Source organism: Nerophis ophidion, linkage group LG25, assembly GCF_033978795.1.
Source record: "Nerophis ophidion isolate RoL-2023_Sa linkage group LG25, RoL_Noph_v1.0, whole genome shotgun sequence".
NCBI lineage: Eukaryota > Metazoa > Chordata > Actinopteri > Syngnathiformes > Syngnathidae > Nerophis > Nerophis ophidion.
This window is the reverse complement of record NC_084635.1, coordinates 36,730,135-36,746,096: the sequence shown is the minus strand read 5'-3', so window position 1 is coordinate 36,746,096 and position 15,962 is coordinate 36,730,135. Positions and strand designations below refer to the sequence as shown.

The 15,962-nt window shown below is 39.6% G+C and overlaps 1 protein-coding gene across 2 annotated transcripts in view; it reads right to left on the bottom strand.

The window, feature by feature from the left end:
* LOC133542895 (LIM domain only protein 7-like) overlaps positions 1–4,056 on the bottom strand; it is an 89,224-nt gene extending 85,168 nt beyond the window's left edge. Inside the window, exons 1-2 of one of the 2 annotated variants that reach the window (XM_061887144.1) lie at positions 3,912–4,056; positions 3,763–3,843 (exon numbers count right to left, since the gene is read on the bottom strand). In XM_061887144.1, coding sequence (XP_061743128.1) covers positions 3,763–3,831 — 69 coding nt within the window. In that variant the 5' untranslated portion in view covers positions 3,832–3,843; positions 3,912–4,056. Of the gene's footprint in view, positions 1–3,762 lie in introns of both variants that reach the window. The other variant, XM_061887145.1, reaches the window with a different exon arrangement.
* Between the last annotated feature and the right edge of the window lie 11,906 nt (positions 4,057–15,962).

The following is a 15,962-nucleotide window of genomic DNA, read 5'->3' as shown; positions in this document are numbered from 1 at the left end:
TCCTGTTGAAAACGTGGCGGTATGATGACGCATGCGTTTGAGGTCTCGGGTTGTAGCGGACATTTTTTTCCCAGCCCGATCCAAGCTATAAGTAGTCTGCTTTAATCGCATAATTCCACAGTATTCTGGACATTGTGTTGCTGAATCTTTTCCAATTTGTTCAATTAATAATGGAGACGTCAAAGAAGAAAGATGTAGGAGAGAATCGGTGTAGTGCGGCCGCCTTTAGCAACACGAACACAGCCGGTGTTTTTCTTGTTTACATTCCCGAAGGTCAGTGGTTCTCAAACTTTTTTTGTCATCCCCCACTTTGGACAAAGGGAGTTTTCAAGCCCCACCTGCCCCCATCACCACAACAGAACGCTAATGCCAAGCTTAACATTTTCAAATTTATTGAACATCAAGTAACATTCAAGTCAGGGTTTCCCACACATTCATTTATTTGTGGCGGCTCGCCACGAAAGAATTACGGCCGCCACAAATAAAAAATAAATAAAAAATTCGGCTTTTGACACGCTTGACTGCTCATAAAAGCAGTGGGACTCTGTCTGTGAATGGAGCTTGTAGTTACATATTATATAAATATGATATAAATATGTATAGAAATATGTACATAAAGTGTTGTAATTATATTCCAACTCCGCGTTCTTCTTGGTCATTGCCGCCGCGAGAATATAATAATTTTTTTTTTTTTTTTTTTAAGTGAAATTCCCTCCCGTTCCTCGCGCCCCACCTGTCATGTCTCTATTCCCCACAGGTGGGGCCCGCCCCACACTTTGAGAAACGCTGCCGAAGGTGAAGCTTTACTATAGAACAGAGCGGTCAAGCGAACATGGATCCTGACCACAACCGGCAGGTTTCGGTGAGACAATTGTGGTAATAAGTCGGCTCTTACCGTGGTTATGTGCGGAGCTTGCATCCTCCTGCAGCTGCTGCGGAATATTACCTCCTCCCACCGGAGACACTGGGGGTCACCACACCTGTGGCCACACCCCTCCGACTTTCAGGTACCGTATAATCTCACTAAAACACTAATAACACAATAAGCAGATAAGGGATTTTCGAGAATTATCCTAGTAAATGTGTCTAATAACATCTGAATTGCTTCCACTGTCCTCGCCTTTTTTTTTTCCCCTAGTCCTTCACTCTCACTTTCTTCATCCACGAATCGTTCATCCTCGCTCAAATTAATGGGGAAATTGTCGCTTTCTCGGTCCGAATCGCTCTCGCTGCTGGTGGCCATGATTGTAAACAATGTTCAGATGTGAGGAGCTCCACAACCCGTGACATCACGCGCACATCGTCTGCTACTTCCGGTACAGGCAAGGCTTTTATATTAGCGACCAAAAGTTGCGAACTTTATCAGGGATGTTCTCTACTAAATCCTTTCAGCCAAAATATGGCAATATGGCAAAATGATGAAGTATGACACACAGAATGGACCTGCTATCCCCGTTTAAATAAGAACATCTCATTTTAGTAGGCCTTTAATCTTATGTTATGCTACATCGTGAAACCACACTAAACTACAACGACAAACACAATTTGAAAGAATATTTGCACTGCAACACAACATGAAGACAGCAGAACAAATTCCCAGAATTCCCTGCGGCATCAACTCTTCCGGGATGCTACAATATAAACATACACTATTGGTGGATCTATACTTGAATCCACTGTAATGATACCACGTACAATAGCATATCTCGTCAATACTACTATGATTACATCCCTATTTTTTAACATCACAAAATCTACTTTCGTTTTTTAAAATGTATATTATGTTTATAAAGTAAGGAAATATGTCCCTGGACACATGACCAATGTTTGATCCTGTAACTACTTGGTATCGGATTGATACCCAAATTTGTGGCATCATCCAAAACTAATGTAAAACATCCAAACAGAAGAATTGATTATTACATTTTAACAGAAGTGTAGATAGAACATGTTAAAACAGAAAATAACCAGATATTAACAGTAAATGAACAAGTAGATTAATAATTAATTTTCTACCACTTAAGGTTGACAAAATAATAGAATAATAATTGACACTATGTTACTTCATATGTCAGCAGCTAAATTAGGAGCCTTTGTTTGTTTACTTACTACTAAAAAACAAGTTGTCTTCTATGTTCACGGTTTTATTTAAGGACAAAACTGCAATACGAAACATATGTTTAATGTACCGTAAGGTTTTTTTGTTAAAATAAAGCTGATAGACATTTTTTGTGGTCCCCTTTATTTAGAAAAGTACCAGAATACTGGTATATTGAGAACCGAAATACTGATACATTGGGTTCCGAAATACTGGCACATTGGGTTCCGAAATACTGGCACATTGGGTTCCGAAATACTGGTACATTGGGTTCCGAAATACTGGTACATTGGGTTCCGAAATACTGGTACATTGGGTTCCGAAATACTGGTACATTGGGTTCCGAAATACTGGCACATTGGGTTCCGAAATACTGGCGCATTGGGTTCCGAAACACTGGCGCATTGGGTTCCGAAACACTGGCGCATTGGGTTCCGAAACACTGGCGCATTGGGTTCCGAAACACTGGCGCATTGGGTTCCGAAACACTGGCGCATTGGGTTCCGAAACACTGGCGCATTGGGTTCCGAAACACTGGCGCATTGGGTTCCGAAACACTGGCGCATTGGGTTCCGAAACACTGGTGCATTGGGTTCCGAAACACTGGTGCATTGGGTTCCGAAACACTGGTGCATTGGGTTCCGAAACACTGGTACATTGGGTTCCGAAACACTGGTACTTTGGGTTCCGAAACACTGGTACATTGAGTTCCGAAACACTGGTACATTGGGTTCCGAAACACTGGTACATTGGGTTCCGAAATACTGGTACATTGGGTTCCGAAATACTGATACATTGGGTTCCGAAATAGTGGTATATTGGGTTCCGAAATAGTGGTACATTGGGTTCCGAAATACTGGTACATTGGGTTCCGAAATACTGGTACATTGGGTTCCGAAATACTGGTACATTGGGTTCCGAAATACTGGTACATTGGGTTCCGAAATACTGATACATTGGGTTCCGAAATACTGATACATTGGGTTCCGAAATACTGATACATTGGGTTCCGAAATAGTGGTACATTGGGTTCCGAAATACTGGAACATTGGGTTCCGAAATACTGGTACATTGGGTTCCGAAATACTGGTACATTGGGTTCCGAAATACTGGTACATTGGGTTCCGAAATACTGGTACATTGGGTTCCGAAATACTGGTACATTGGGTTCCGAAATACTGGTACATTGGGTTCCAAAATACTGATACATTGGGTTCCAAAATACTGATACGTTGGGTTCCAAAATACTGATACGTTGGGTTCCGATATACTGGTATTGGGTACCGAATTACTGGTATCGTGACAACACTAATACACACACCAAGCGCCCACTAGCATAAAAGGAGATTGGCGCCTATGGTCCCAGGACCACAGGTTGGGGACCCCTGCTCTTTACCCAACTTTATGTATTATTCTAGCTAACTCCTTTCTAACAGCGTTACTGAATGAAGTGTACTTTTTAGTCATTTTCCCACATTTCTATACGGGGTCAAATATGAAACACTGGCGAGCAGTAGAAAATATGAAGTGAATTTTGCGTCTGGAACATATTTTCCTTTATTAATTACAGAAATATTTCTTACCACTTAAGTTGCATGTTTTGTATGAGACTTCCAGTTCCTTGTTATCTACTATTGAAGCCCCCAAAGAGTGCAAAGTCTTACCTCCATCCAGCGTTGGGCTTCATTGAAGGCATCAGCACAACTGAAGCTGCTAGCTTGGCGCCACTCCATCTGCTGTCCGGGCTGTCAAACACAACAACAGCACCAACTGGAGCAGGGAAGGCAAACAATGACAACAATCGCCAACTTACATCGACCAATGTGATGTGAAATGAGGTGTAAGCCGCCTCCAAAAGTTCCTGCTCACTAACAGCCGCTTAAACACTAATTGGCGTCCACTTGTCACGGAAGTGTTCCAACCTTCCACATGACGTCACCGCCAACTTGCCAAGTCTCCGCCCACTTTTTAAAATCAGTTTTCTTGGGTGAAGCGCAACATAATTTGTCGGCCTCTGGTGGTCATATGCGGTATAACACAGGGGCGAGTGGGAATGTTCTCAATATTTCTTTCCGCCATTTGAATCAAATCTATCATAAGACACATCTCATATATTTCAATACAATTATTTCGACTTCAAACGTTTAATAATATGGTTGCTTAAATGAAATTAATAACGTCTTAAACTTCGTACGCCCCCTATTAAAAATACAAAATGGTTCGCTCTACCTGATAGGTAAACCCAGTTTAGACCATTTTACTCGACACGAAGTCATAACGTCGTCGAAGCTCAGCCTTAAGCACTCGCACATTGCAGAACAAGGATGAAGGGATTGAAGAAAGGAAAAAAAAAATATTGTAAGTAAAGTCATGTATAATATTTACATTTGCTTCTAATTGCACACACCTGTGGTGCGTTCAAAGACCCTCGATAAAAAGTTAGAAACAGAGGCTTCATGAGGTGGAGATGAACTACCCATCCTTCCATTTTTACCGCTTGTCAAATAAAAATAACCATAATGATCCAGAAGGGAAATTGTTCAACACAGTAGCTCAGTTACAATGATGGAGAGTGTAAGGATGGAAATGACAATGCAGGTAGAAATAGACTAGATATAGCAATATAAAATACAACATCTGCGAGTATATACAATATAGTGTTAATATGTGTACAGTATAATATATATATACGGATATATTATGTCTATAACATAATACAATATAAACCAATAATAGTGCAAAATGAGGGAAAAAACACTACTGGACTGGCTTTTATTTAAAGCCATTGGGTTTCATCCCCATTGCGTTCCAACAGTCATCCCCTGTGAAAAATGTTTTAATAAAAATGGGTTATATATATATCGAAAGGCGACCCCGAAAGGGAATAAGCGGTAGAAAATGGATGGATGGGCACTATTAAAATACAAAATGGTTTGCTCCACCTGATAGGTAAACCCAGTTTAGAACATTTTGCTCGACACAAAGTCATAACGTCGTCAAAGCTCAGCCTTAAGCACTCGCACATTGCAGAACAAGGATGAAGGGATTGAAGAAAGTAAAAAAATATTGTAAATAAAGTCATGTATAATGTTTACATTTGCTTCTAATTGCACACACCTGTGGTGCGTTCAAAGACCCTCGATAAAAAGTTAGAAACAGAGGCTTCACAAGGTGGAGATAAACTACCCATCCATCCATTTTTACCGCTTGTCAAATAAAAATATATAACCATAATGAAAATAATTTGTATTATTTTTATGAGTACGTGTATTATCTATGTGAATATCAATGTTCCACTCTGAAGTAAAGGATAGTAACAGTGAAAAATGAGGGAAAAAAGCAAACATTACTGGGCTGGCTTTCATTTAAAGCCATTGGGTTTCATTCCCATTGCACTCCAACAGTCATCCCCTGTAAAAAACTTAAATAAAAAGGGGTTACATATACCAAAAGGCCACTATTAAAAATACAAAATGGTCTGCTCCACCAGGATAACAATGAACCTAGATTAGAACATCAAAAGGGACAAGCGGTAGGAAATGGACGGATGAATGGACGAAGTCATAAAATTGTCAAAGCGCACCTTTAAGCAGCGTCATTAAGGACCAAAGATGAAGTGTTTGAAGAAAGGTAAAAATATAGTAAATAAAGTTATGCATAATGTTTACACTTGCGTCTCATTGTACACACATGTGGTGCGTTCAAAGACCCTCGATTAAAAGTTAGAAACAGAGGCTTCACAAGCTTTTAAGGACTTAATCTCAGGAGAGTAACTATCCATCCATTTCTACCGCTTGTCAAATAAAAATATAACCGTAATGAAAATAATTTGTAGTATTGTTATGATTACGTGTATTTTCTATGTTAATATCAATGTTCCTTTCTCAAGTAAAGGATGGTAACAGTGCAAAATGAGTAAACAAAAAAGCAAAAACTGGCTTTCATTCAAAGCTTTTGGGTTTCATCCCCAATGCCCTCCTGTGTCCAAAGAGTCATCCCCTGTAAACAAAAACATTTTTTAAATATATATTATATATATATATATATATATATATATATATATATATATATATATATATATATATATATATGAGGTGGTGACTTGTCCAGGGTGTACCCTGCCCACCACCCGAAAGCAGCTGAGATAGGCTCCAGCACCCCCCGTGACCCCGAAAGGGGGACAAGCGGTAGAAAATGGATGGATATATACATACCATATATTCGAACAGCACAACTAAAAACACACAAATGTTTATGAAAATGAACACAGTCAAGTCCATCCATCCATCCATTTCCTACCGCGGGGGGCGCTGGTTCCTATCTCAGCTACAATTGTGCAGAAGGAGGTTTGCACCCTGGACAAGTCACCACCTCATCGCAGCACAGTCAAGTCAACTGAAAAATATCAATCTCATGACAATGGCATCGTCATACTGCCTGTTTACCAATAACATCGATATTTGGTTGAATCCTATTTATTAGTGCTAACTCCAACTCAGTTCCCAGAACTGTGTCAAAAGAGAAGTTGTACAAGTACAAAAACGGTTGAAATAAAATGAGGTGTGTAAGCCGTTAGGGAGAAACCCAGCAGGAGCAGGTTTGCATTGAACGCCTACAAAAAGATGTTGCCGGTTTCTTGGCGTAACACGGAGTATAATATTGTGTCGTTGCCATGGTGACCAAGCATTAACTACGATTTCTTTTATTAGCCTGGCTAACTCCTAGAGTGCCAATGTTAATGGTTATAAAGTGGTGTACAGTACTTTAGTAAAAATGTCATCTCAAAATAATTACCTGCGTTATTAGTAGATTGGCGGCCTACGATCTGCAAGAATTGTATTAATTTTTTTCACAGGCACAGTATGGTCATTTTTTCAATTGCTTTATTGCAATGGTTTAACGAAATGATGTCTCGTCCCTTAACATTGCTTCTTTTTTCAAGAGAAAAACAATGATGACACTGGATGACATGTATTAAAAAAATAAGAGAAAAATAAATAAATAAGGTAAAAGTAGAGAAATATATTGTGACGTCACAAGCCGTCGCCTTGCGGGTTCCATGGACCACCAAGGAAGGACATGATTTGGAGCACGTTTGACTTGCTTTATTTTCCCACGCTAGCTTGTCTGCGGTCGGGTTGCTCTTCCTCTGCGTCTCCCGTCTCCCTCTGCTGCTCGCTCCGCCGTCTGCTTTTCAGCAGCACGTACTTCAGTCCGCCTCTTCTTGTCTCCGTCTCTGTCGTTGTATGCGTTTTTTCTCGCTCCGCACCATCACCAGCCCCGTTCTCTCCTCCTCCTCCCTATTTATACAGCGAGAGGAGATAAGTTAATCATGTCCAGGTGCGCGGTCCACGCACCTGATTTCGTTTGTGGCGTCGCTGCCGCCTCGCCGCTCGCCATCCCCGCCTCCTCGCCGCCATCTTGGGCCGGGCTACAGCGTGCCCTGCCTGCCTGCCTATATATATATATATGTATATATATATATTTATTTTTAATTTTTTTTTTTTAAACAACTCACATCCCTACATACTCTTATGTGTACATATACAGAAAATCATATTCATCCTTATTGTACCACATTTTATACTCATTATTTCATAATTTTGATATTTACTATATACATATGACATTGACCTACATTCTATTCATATACACTTCATTATTAATTACAGTAATCTTCTGGAAATAACCTATTAAATATGTCACTTTGATTTCTAATACTCAATGTTTATTTTTCCATTTCTATTGTCCGTGTCCGGGCTGTTGTCCAGGGTCTTTAATATCCGTCTTCATATATGTCGGTTTCAGTTTGTGCACTGTATTCACGACGCAGATATTTTCTGTTTGTAAATTCCCTTTAAAAATTATTTTATCATTGGACATTTTTAAAATTAACTAAAGCATTTTTGATCTTCTCTTTTCCTGAAGAAGATGGAAGAATCTAAAAAATAGTAGAAATATAAACAAAATAATGACATTCATATTTTTTTTCATCTGTCATCCCTAACCAAATATGATGAATAAAGAAGGAAAATACATCACGTTGTCCGGTGTGTGCATGCATGAATAAATGAGTTACACAGAATATAGGAAATAATGAGGCTAATGGGACTAAGAGGCACTTTACCCAAAGATTGCGACAGATCAATTACTGTAATTGTAAGGGTCACAATTTTAGCCGTTTGGAGATATAGGAGTAATTACACTGTATATCGACTTGGACAGCTGATGGTGATTTTGCTGTGCTCGAATGACGGGGAGAGTGAAAAATGGAGGGAAATGACACTCCATTATCCCCACTTATGTGACGCTAATTGATGCTGAAAGTGAAGAGGAGGGGCTGGAAAAATTGTGATCATTGAGACTTCTGTAAGGCTGCTAAGGAGAGCTGCTTTGTGGCACATACTGCACAAGTTGTAATAGACCTTCTTCTCTGGTCATTTCCAATTTGAAAAGGCAGCAAAACATGCCTTTTTGAAAATAACCTAGCCTAATTATGAGTATTAATGGCTCAAAGTTAGGGATGGATACGGAATTTGGTCATCACCGTAATTTATGGATTGTTCCGTTTTCACAAGCTTCACACGCCTGGCCTGGACACATCAGATCAATGAAATTGTCGGGCGGTCACAGGTGGACCAAAGAAAATGTTCACACTAAGTCAAAAACATGAACATAAAGATTCAAGTCAGCCATTTAGCGAGTTATGGACTCACCCTCATTTGGGAGAAGAAACGACGAAAGGCAAACGACGCAGAACTTAAACAGAAGAAGATTGAAAAAGGAAAAACTGACCGTATGGAACGGTAGATTGCGCTTCCAAATCGTGTGGGTACTACCAGGTACCGAATCACATAACCTCAAACGGTACCATATTTCGATACCTTTGTTTCAACGTTGTTTTTGTGTTGTAGAAAATTGGTTGAAATATGACCAAATGTCAATGTAAAATCAATGTCACAACCTGACATTGAATAAATGTCGTCAAGAAGCATGTTGTTTAAACATTGTATTGGCATTGTAGAAAATTGTTTTAAATATGACCAAATTTCAATGTTGCAACCTGACAATCATTGGTACTTTAACTTTTAACTTTAACATTGAAAAAACCTTGTCATAAAGTATATTGTTTCAACATTGTATTTGTGTTGTAGAAAATTGGTTGAAAAATGACCAAATTTCAATGGTCAAATTAACGTCAGAACCTGACATTGATTAAACGTCGTCAAAAAGTATGTTGTTTCAACCTTGGATTTGTGTTGTGGAGAATTGGTTGAAAAATGACCAACTTTCAATGTGGCAACCTGACAATCATTGGTACTTTAGATTTTAATTTTATCATCGAAAAAACGTTGTCAAAAAATATGTTGTTTCAACGCTGTATTTGTGTTGTAGAAAATTGGTTGAAAAATGACCAAATTTCAATGTAAAATCAACGTCACAACCTGACATTGATTAAACGTCATCCAAAAGTACGTTTTTTCTACGTTGTATTTGTGTTGTAGAAAATTGGTTGAAATATGACCAAATTTCATCCATCCATCCATTTTCTACCGCTTATTCCCTTCCGGGGTCGCGGGGGGCGCTGGCGCCTATCTCAGCTACAATCGGGCGGAAGGCAGGGTACACCCTGGACAAGTCGCCACCTCATCGCAGGGCCAACACAGATAGACAGACAACATTCACAAATGTCAATGTAAAATCAATGTCCCAACCTGACAATCATTGGTACTTTAACTTTTAACTTTAACATTGAAAAAATGTTGTCAAAAAGTATGTTTTCAACGTTGTATTTGTGTTGTAGAAAATTGGTTGAAAAATGACCCAATTTCAATGTAAAATCAATGTCGCAACCTGACAATCATTGGTACTTTAACCTTTAAGTTTAGCATTGAAAAAACCTTTTCAAAAAGTATATTGTTTCAACGTTGTATTTGTGTTGTAGAAAATTGGTTGAAAAATGACCAAATTTCAATAGTCAAATTAATGTCCCAACCTGACATTGAATAAACGTCGTCAAAAAGTATGTTGTTTCAATGTTGTATTTGTGTTGTAGAAAATTGGTTGAAAAATGACCCAATTTCAATGTAAAATCAATGTCGCAACCTGACAATCATTGGTACTTTAACCTTTAAGTTTAGCATTGAAAAAACCTTTTCAAAAAGTATATTGTTTCAACGTTGTATTTGTGTTGTAGAAAATTGGTTGAAAAATGACCCAATTTCAATGTAAAATCAATGTCGCAACCTGACAATCATTGGTACTTTAGATTTTAACTTTAACATTGAAAAAACGTCAAAAAGAATGTTGTTTCAACGTTGTATTTGCGTTGTAGAAAATTGGTTGAAATATGTCCAAATTTCAATGTAAAATCAACATCACAACCTAACATTGAAGAAACAATCAAAAAACATGCTTCAACGTTGTAGAATATTGATTGGAAAATGACCACATTTCAACGTCACAATCTTCAGAAAGCATGTTTCAACGTTATGTTGAAGTTGCTCATCGTCAGGACCTAATTCAACATGTTCTCAACCTTGTTTCAATGTCTCCTGTCTGCTGGTTTGTGTTCTAATATTGATTCTCCAAAAAATAACATTTTATTGTGAAACAATTATTTATTAACACAAAGTACAGAAAATAGATACAGTAAAGTACTGGTATCAATTCCAAAGTACAGTGTTGTGAATTGGTACTGTAAAAGTAAAAAAGACAATGCATGTTCAAGGTAAACTAAACCAACCAAGACAGGTTTGGGCATCACACCATTCGATTCAATTCTTGGGGGTAACGATTCGATTCAGAATCGATTCAAGAATTTGTATTAGAAGAAGAAAACTGATTTTGTTTAATAAAATTCTATTCAAACATTTAATAAAGGCAACACTGCTCTTTTCCAAAGTAAACTTGTATAGCAGATATGATCGTCCACATCACACCTGGGCAATTATGTTGACTCAATGGGGTCACATTTGGAGACAAAAATGTCTGTCCGCCGGTAGATCTGACTTTTAGGAACACTCGTACAAATCCTCACAATAATGTCTGATTGAATGCTTAAAAACGTTAGACAGACCGCCTGAAAATGGAATTTAAAATTGTTTTACGGATTGACACACCCAGAATGTACATGAAAATAAAGAATGTGGGGTTTACAATATTAACTATGAAGGATAAAACACTGAATATTGACAACATATGAACATCACACCACCGCTCAACCAACATATCTTACAATCAAGTGAAACGCAACAAAAATGCAACAAATACAACGGTAAAAATATAAAAAATTACTACAATCTTACATATCTTTAAGCTTTACACTTTGTGGGAAAAATCTCCTTTCACGTTTGTCGCTGACAGCCACATTTCAGGCTTTTAAAAACTCTGTGGAAATGCTCCCCACCCACACTACTTGATGCCTCGTCAGAGCTGCTGTGACTTACATTACCATAGTAACTCATTAGATGACCATCGTAACTAATATATATATATATATATATATATATATATATATATTTTTTTTTTTTTAATCATTGATTGATTGATTGATTGATACTTTTATTAATATATTTCACAGTTCAGTACATATTCCGTACAATTGACCACCCGAATAAGTTTTTCAACTTGTTTAAGTCGGGGTCCACGTTAATCAATTCATGGTACAAATATATACTATCAACATAATACAGTCATCACACAAGTTAATCATCATAGTATATACATTGAATTATTTACATTATTTACAATCCGGGGGGTGGGATGAGGAGCTTTGGTTGATATCAGTACTTCAGTCATCAACAATTGCATCAACAAAGAAATGGACATTGAAAAGTGTAGGTCTTATTTAGTAGGATATGCACAGCCAGCAGAGAACATAGTGAGTTCACATAGCATAAGAACAAGTATATACATTAGAAGTACATTTGAGTTGTTTATAATCCGGGGAGATGGGATGTGAATGGAGGAGGGTATTAGTAAAGTGTTGTTTTAGTGCGGTTTTGAAGGAATATAGAGATGCACTTACTTTTACACCTGTTGGGAGTGCATTCCACATTGATGTGGCATAGAAAGAGAATGAGTTAAGACCTTTGTTAGATGGGAATCTGGGTTTAACGTGGTTTGTGGAGCTCCCCCTGGTGTTGTGGTTATGGCGGTCATTTACGTTAAGGAAGTAGTTTGACATGTACTTCGGTATCAAGGAGGTGTAGCGGATTTTATAGACCAGGCTCAGTGCAAGTTGTTTGACTCTGTTCTCCACCCTGAGCCAGCCCACTTTGGAGAAGTGGGTTGGATTGAGGTGTGATCTGGGGTGGAGGTCTAAAAGTAACCGGACTAGCTTATTCTGGGATGTTTGGAGTCTAGAATTGAGGGTTTTGGAGGTGCTGGGGTACCAGGAATCGTTACAAATACGACTTGTGTTTAATAAGTGACATCTATTTTTTTTTTACACCCCTATCGGTTATCATCGCTTATTCATGGTTTGCTTGTTTTTATTGAAAAAAAAACCCCAACAAACTAGCCTGGAATCCAAATATTATTTTCTCCCCTCCTACCTTCTCTGCATTCATTCTGCACAGCGTCTCTACTATTACAAGCTTCTATGTTGCCTCCCGGAGAGGAACAAAGGCAAAGAGTGGAGCTGGATGTCAACAAATCCATTTCATTTTTTCCTGACTAAATTGCCCTAATGTGTGTACTTTGCCTGATGCAAGTGTTTCTTGGCACCAGTAGATGCTGCTGTGACTCTGCATGGATCAGCAGGAAGGAGTGTCACACAGGCTAAGGAGATCGGAGTTGGCAGACAGCCTCAAATGGACAACGATGACATTCTTATTTGCGGCGGTGAAGCGATGGGAGGTGAGGACGTTGTTTCCCATATTTTCCCATGTGCTTGCTCCCAGGGGCTTTGATTTACAATCCAGCTCACAGTACTCTTCAATTACTCTACAAGCTACGTCATGGCTATTATCAACACCAGCAGCATTTAATAGCTACTCTAAAATAGAAATTATAAGAGTGGAAAAAAGTGTTTTTCGCATTTAGCCATGGCCATTGCCAACGCCTATAGACCTAGAGTTCAAAGAACTGCAAGTAGGTCCACTTTTAGGGGTTTATCATCGATAAATCGATTTATTTTCCTTAGATTTGACTACATCGATTACGGCAAGTTTGCTTTACGAATATTAGGTATCCCACGACATCGTTTCAAAAGTCACCCAATCGGATTTAAGGATACTAGAAACAAGACAGCGGTGTTTTTCAACTTTTTTTGAGCCAAGTGTCATGTCTTGGTGATCATGTTTAGTTGGGCTATGTTCTGTTTGCTTTTTGGATTTTGTCAATTCCTGTTTTTTCACTCCCTGTTTTGCAGAGGTGGGTAGTAACACACTACATTTACTCCGTTACATCTACTTGAATAACTTTTGGGAAGAATTGTACTTCTAAGAGTAGTTTTAATGCAACATACTTTTACTTGAGTATTTTCATAGAGAAGAATCTCTACTTTTACTCCGCTCCATTTATCTACATTCAGTTCGCTATTCGCTACTGATTTTTATCGATCTGTTAATGCACGCTTTGTTTGTTTTGGATTGTCAGACAGACTTTCAACGTAGAATCTATCACATGCCTGCGTTTCACCAATCAAATGCAGTCAGTGATGACGTTTGACTCTGTTTCACAGTATCATGTTAGACCCGCTCGACATCCATTGCTTTCGGTCCCCTAGAGGGGGGGGGTTGCCCACATCTGAGGTCCTCTCCAAGGTTTCTCATAGTCAGCATTGTCACTGGCGTCCCACTGGATGTGAATTCTCCCTGCCCACTGGGTGTGAGTTTTCCTTGCCCTTTTGTGGGTTCTTCCGAGGATGTTGTAGTCGTAATGATTTGTGCAGTCCTTTGAGACATTTGTGATTTGGGGCTATATAAATAAACATTGATTGATTGATTGATTCACCAATCAAATGCAGTCATTGGTGACGTTTGACTCCGTTTGTCCAATCAAATGCAGTCACTGGTGATGTTTGACCAATCAAATGCAGTCACTGGTGACGTTTGACCAATCAAATGCAGTCACTGGTGATGTTTGACTCCGTTTCACCAATCAAATGCAGTCACTGGTGACGTTTGACTCCGTTTCGCCAATCAAATGCAGTCACTGGTGACGTTTGACTCCGTTTCGCCAATCAAATGCAGTCACTGGTGACGTTTGACTCCGTTTCACCAATCAAATGCAGTCACTGGTGACGTTTGACTCCGTTTCGCCAATCAAATGCAGTCACTGGTGACGTTTGACTCCGTTTCGCCAATCAAATGCAGTCACTGGTGACGTTTGACTCCGTTTCGCCAATCAAATGCAGTCACTGGTGATGTTTGACTCCGTTTCACCAATCAAATGCAGTCACTGGTGACGTTTGACTCCGTTTCGCCAATCAAATGCAGTCACTGGTGACGTTTGACTCCGTTTCACCAATCAAATGTAGTCACTGGTGACGTTTGACTCCGTTTCACGAATCAAATGCAGTCACTGGTGACGTTTGACTCCGTTTCACCAATCAAATGCAGTCACTGGTGACGTTTGACTCCGTTTCGCCAATCAAATGCAGTCACTGGTGATGTTTGACTCCGTTTCACCAATCAAATGCAGTCACTGGTGACGTTTGACTCCGTTTCGCCAATCAAATGCAGTCACTGGTGACGTTTGACTCCGTTTCGCCAATCAAATGCAGTCACTGGTGACGTTTGACTCTGTTTCACCAATCAAATGCAGTCATTGGTGACGTTGACTCCGTTTCACCAATCAAATGCAGTCACTGGTGACGTTTGACTCCGTTTCGCCAATCAAATGCAGTCACTGGTGACGTTTGACTCCGTTTCGCCAATCAAATGCAGTCACTGGTGACGTTTGACTCCGTTTCGCCAATCAAATGCAGTCACTGGTGACGTTTGACTCCGTTTCGCCAATCAAATGCAGTCACTGGTGACGTTTGACTCCGTTTCGCCAATCAAATGCAGTCACTGGTGACGTTTGACTCCGTTTCGCCAATCAAATGCAGTCACTGGTGATGTTTGACTCCGTTTCACCAATCAAATGCAGTCACTGGTGACGTTTGACTCCGTTTCGCCAATCAAATGCAGTCACTGGTGACGTTTGACTCCGTTTCGCCAATCAAATGCAGTCACTGGTGACGTTTGACTCTGTTTCACCAATCAAATGCAGTCATTGGTGACGTTGACTCCGTTTCACCAATCAAATGCAGTCAGTGGTGACGTTTGACCAATCAAATGCAGTCACTGGTGACGTTTGACTCCGTTTCGCCAATCAAATGCAGTCACTGGTGACGTTTGACTCCGTTTCACCAATCAAATGCAGTCACTGGTGACGTTTGACTCTGTTTCGCCAATCAAATGCAGTCACTGGTGACGTTTGACTCCGTTTCGCCAATCAAATGCAGTCACTGGTGATGTTTGACTCCGTTTCACCAATCAAATGCAGTCACTGGTGACGTTTGACTCCGTTTCACCAATTAAATGCAGTCACTGGTGACGTTTGACTCCGTTTCGCCAATCAAATGCAGTCACTAGTGATGTTTGACTCCATTTCGCCAATCAAATGCAGTCACTGGTGACGTTTGACTCCGTTTCACCAATCAAATGCAGTCACTGGTGACGTTTGACTCCGTTTCACCAATCAAATGCAGTCACTGGTGACGTTTGACTCCGTTTCGCCAATCAAATGCAGTCACTGGTGACGTTTGACTCCGTTTCACCAATCAAATGCAGTCACTGGTGATGTTTGACTCCGTTTCGCCAATCAAATGCAGTCATTGGTGATGTTTGACTCCGTTTCACCGATCAAA